Source organism: Procambarus clarkii, chromosome 73, assembly GCF_040958095.1.
Source record: "Procambarus clarkii isolate CNS0578487 chromosome 73, FALCON_Pclarkii_2.0, whole genome shotgun sequence".
Classification (NCBI taxonomy): Eukaryota; Metazoa; Arthropoda; class Malacostraca; order Decapoda; family Cambaridae; genus Procambarus; species Procambarus clarkii.
This window is the reverse complement of record NC_091222.1, coordinates 27,600,976-27,605,400: the sequence shown is the minus strand read 5'-3', so window position 1 is coordinate 27,605,400 and position 4,425 is coordinate 27,600,976. Positions and strand designations below refer to the sequence as shown.

The following is a 4,425-nucleotide window of genomic DNA, read 5'->3' as shown; positions in this document are numbered from 1 at the left end:
ACCGTTACCTGTGACAAGTGGCAATCGTTATCTGTGGCAGGTGGCTACCGTTACCTGTGACAAGTGGCAATCGTTATCTGTGGCAGGTGGCTACCGTTACCTGTGGCAGATGGCTACCGTTACCTGTGGCAGGTGGCTACCGTTACCTGTGGCAGGTGGCTGCCGTTACCTGTGACAAGTGGCAATCGTTATCTGTGGCAGGTGGCTACCGTTACCTGTGGCAGGTGGCTACCGTTACCTGTGGCAGGTGGCTACCGTTACCTGTGGTAGGTGGCTACCGTTACCTGTGGCAGGTGGCTACCGTTACCTGTGGCACGTGGCTACCGTTACCTGTGGCAGGTGGCTACCGTTACCTGTGACAGGTGGCTACCGTTACCTGTGACAGGTGGCTACCGTTACCTGTGACAGGTGGCTACCGTTACCTGTGGCAGGTGGCTACCGTTACCTGTGGCAGGTGGCTACCGTTACCTGTGACAGGTGGCTACCGTTACCTGTGGCAGGTGGCTACCGTTACCTGTGGCAGGTGGCTATCGTTACCTGTGGCAGGTGGCTACCGTTACCTGTGGCAGGTGGCTACCGTTACCTGTGGCAGGTGGCTACATGAGGTACCTGGAGCTTTGCAATTACTTTATTACCTCTCGTGTTCTTGAAGATATCCTCATAATGCTCCCAGAGTCGGCCAGTTCAGACTACTTATCACACCTAGCATCATGTAACTAGTTTTCTGACACACTCTGTACTCCCCTTCATATAGCATAAATGCAGACGCGCCTAAATTTATCAAATAAGACAAAAATCAGCAAATTTATGGAAACAGAATGTGACGTGGCATGTGGAAATATGACGTCATGGGTGGGGGTGTGTGACGTGTCCATGACGTCATGAGTGGAGGTGTGACGTGTCCATGACGTCATGAGTGGAAGTGTGACGTATACATGACGTCATGAGTGGTGTCGTGTGCAAAGATGACGTCACGGGTGGTGTCGTGTGCAAAGATGACGTCACGGGTGGGGGCGTGGCGGGTGCACAAGGGTCGTCAGGTGACAGTGTGGAGGTCAAGGCAGGAGAGCACACACGTGCTCGCTTCACTGTGACATTTTGGCCGTTTTGCTGACGAATGTGTACGATCTTGGACCTTAAGGGCGGGTATACCCTTGTTGTCTTGACCCCAGACGCGTGTCTTGACCCCACGTCGTGTCAGGACATAAAGAAGCCGACAGTGACAGTCGAATGAAGAACTTGCGGCCGACTGAGAGGTGTAAAGTGGCGCCATTTTGACATTGGGCGGCAAAAGCGTCCTCACTCCTCCAATATGACGGTAAGAGCCCTTTAATTACCATAGTTTGTCTAGTGCAGAGAGGATAACTTATCAGTGATCTTATACTGAGCTTTACACCCACTAATTAGTCATGCATGTAGTGATAATGAGATGATATAAGGCAGTTAGGAGGAGATAGCATGATGGAGGCAAGAGCGACACATCCTCCCTCGACGGTGGTCGGAGGGTGACTGCTGAGACGCGCCCACAGGTGGGGGTTTACGGTGTGGACTCGCCCAGAATGGGGGAGGACCCTTGGCGGTGCCGCCCAGCTGATCACCTTGGAGCACTTTGTTGCTTTATTATTTTATACTTCTTAATGGAACCATATTATTTGGTTGTGGTAAACTTGCAGTTTCGTGCATGGTGGATGATGTTTCGTGCTTGGTGGATGATGTTTCGTGCATGATGGGTGATGTTTCGTGCATGGTGGGTGATGTTTCGTGCATGGTGGGTGATGTTTCGTGCATGGTGGGTGATGTTTCGTGCATGATGGGTGATGTTTCGTGCATGGTGGGTGATGTTTCGTGCATGATGGGTGATGTTTCGTGCATGGTGGGTGATGTTTCGTGCATGGTGGGTGATGTTTCGTGCATGGTGGGTGATGTTTCGTGCATGGTGGATGATGTTTCGTGCATGGTGGGTGATGTTTCGTGCATGGTGGATGATGTTTCGTGCATGGTGGGTGATGTTTCGTGCATGGTGGGTGATGTTTCGTGCATGGTGGGTGATGTTTCGTGCATGGTGGATGATGTTTCGTGCTTGGTGGATGATGTTTCGTGCATGATGGGTGATGTTTCGTGCATGGTGGGTGATGTTTCGTGCATGATGGGTGATGTTTCGTGCATGGTGGGTGATGTTTCGTGCATGGTGGGTGATGTTTCGTGCATGGTGGGTGATGTTTCGTGCATGATGGGTGATGTTTCGTGCATGGTGGGTGATGTTTCGTGCATGATGGGTGATGTTTCGTGCATGGTGGGTGATGTTTCGTGCATGGTGGATGATGTTTCGTGCATGGTGGGTGATGTTTCCTGCATGATGGGTGATGTTTCGTGCATGGTGGGTGATGTTTCCTGCATGATGGGTGATGTTTCGTGCATGGTGGGTGATGTTTCGTGCATGATGGGTGATGTTTCGTGCATGGTGGGTGATGTTTCGTGCATGGTGGGTGATGTTTCGTGCATGGTGGGTGATGTTTCGTGCATGGTGGATGATGTTTCGTGCATGGTGGGTGATGTTTCGTACATGGTGGATGATGTTTTGTGCTTGGTGGATGATGGATCGTGCATGGTGGATGATGTTTCGTGCTTGGTGGATGATGTTTCGTGCATGGTGGATGATGTTTCGTGCATGGTGGGTGCTGTTTCGTACATGGTGGATGATGTTTTGTGCTTGGTGGATGATGGATCGTGCATGGTGGATGATGTTTCGTGCATGGTGGGTGCTGTTTCGTACATGGTGGATGATGTTTCGTGCATGGTGGGTGATGTTTCGTGCATGGAGGATGATGTTTCGTACATGGTGGATGATGTTTCGTACATGGTGGATGATGTTTCGTGCATGGTGGGTGCTGTTTCGTACATGGTGGATGATGTTTCGTGCGTGGTGGGTGATGTTTCGTGCATGGTGGGTGCTGTTTCGTACATGGTGGATGATGTTTCGTACATGGTGGATGATGTTTCGTGCATGGTGGGTGATGTTTCGTGCATGGAGGATGATGTTTTGTGCTTGGTGGATGATGGATCGTGCATGGTGGATGTTTCGTGCGTGGTGGATGATGTTTCATGTATGGTGGATGATGTTTCATGCATGGTGGATGATATTTCATGAATGGTGGATGATGTTTCCTGCATGGTGGATGATGTTTCCTGCATGGTGGATGATGTTTCGTGCTTGGTGGATGATGTTTCATGCATGGTAGATGATGTTTCATGCATGGTGGATGATGTTTCATGCATGGTGAATGATGTTTCATGCATGGTGGATGATATTTCATGGATGGTGGATGATGTTTCATGCATGGTGCATGTTTCTTGCATGGTGGATGAAGTTTCGTGCATGGTGGATGATGTTTCATACCGGTGGATGCAGTTTCATGCATGGTGGATGATGTTTCGTGCGTGGTGGATGATGTTTCATACCGGTTGATGCAGTTTCATGCATGGTGGATGATATTTCATGCATGGTGGATGATGTTTCGTGCATGGTGGATGATGTTTCGTGCATGGTGGATGATGTTTCGTGCATGGTGGATGATGTTTCGTGCATGGTGGATGATATTTCATGCAGGGTGGATGATGTTTCGTGCATGGCAGATGCAGTTTCATGCATGATGGATACAGTTTCATGGTGGATGCAGTTTCATGCATGGTGGATGCAGTTTCATGCATGGTGGATACAATTTCATGCATGGTGGATACAGTTTCATGCATGGTGGATACAGTTTCATGCATGGTGGATACAGTTTCATGCATGGTGGATACAGTTTCATCCATGGCGGATGCAGTTTCATGCATGGTGGATACAGTTTCATGCATGGTGGATACAGTTTCATCCATGGTGGATGCAGTTTCATGCATGGTGGATGCAATTTCATCCATGGCGGATGCAGTTTCATGCATGGTGGATACAGTTTCATCCATGGTGGATGCAGTTTCATGCATGGTGGATGCAGTTTCAACCATGGCGGATGCAGTTTCATCCATGGTGGATGCAGTTTCATCCATGGTGGATGCAGTTTCATCCATGGTGGATGCAGTTTCATCCATGGTGGATACAGTTTCATGTATGGGAGCTGTAAAAAGTTTACATTTACACGAGGACCAACTGACAAATGATTCTACTGTTTGTTTATACTAAAATATAAATCATTTAGGAAGAAGCCTCACTGATTACGAGATCAATTTACAAAACGATATATATAGAGAATCGTTTGATTATCTGTTTGTGAGAGGAATATATATATTGATGTACTTGAAACAGTGAAAGGAGATAAGAGTATTTATTTAATGTTATTAAAATAATAAATAAATACTATTTAAAATATTTAATAGTAATAATATTAATAAATACTATTAATACTATTTCATAATAAAAATAATCTATAT

The 4,425-nt window shown here is 47.5% G+C and overlaps 2 protein-coding genes across 2 annotated transcripts; both read right to left on the bottom strand.

Moving 5' to 3' along the window:
- Positions 1-1,620: 1,620 nt before the first annotated feature.
- LOC123774120 (mucin-2-like) lies at positions 1,621-3,378 on the bottom strand. The gene has a single exon (XM_045768247.2). It carries the CDS (start codon positions 3,376-3,378, stop codon positions 1,621-1,623), a length of 1,758 nt encoding a protein of 585 aa, XP_045624203.2.
- A 75-nt stretch (positions 3,379-3,453) lies between these two features.
- On the bottom strand, positions 3,454-4,086 carry LOC138356687 (adventurous-gliding motility protein Z-like). Its single transcript, XM_069312883.1, has one exon. It carries the CDS (start codon positions 4,084-4,086, stop codon positions 3,454-3,456), a length of 633 nt encoding a protein of 210 aa, XP_069168984.1.
- Between the last annotated feature and the right edge of the window lie 339 nt (positions 4,087-4,425).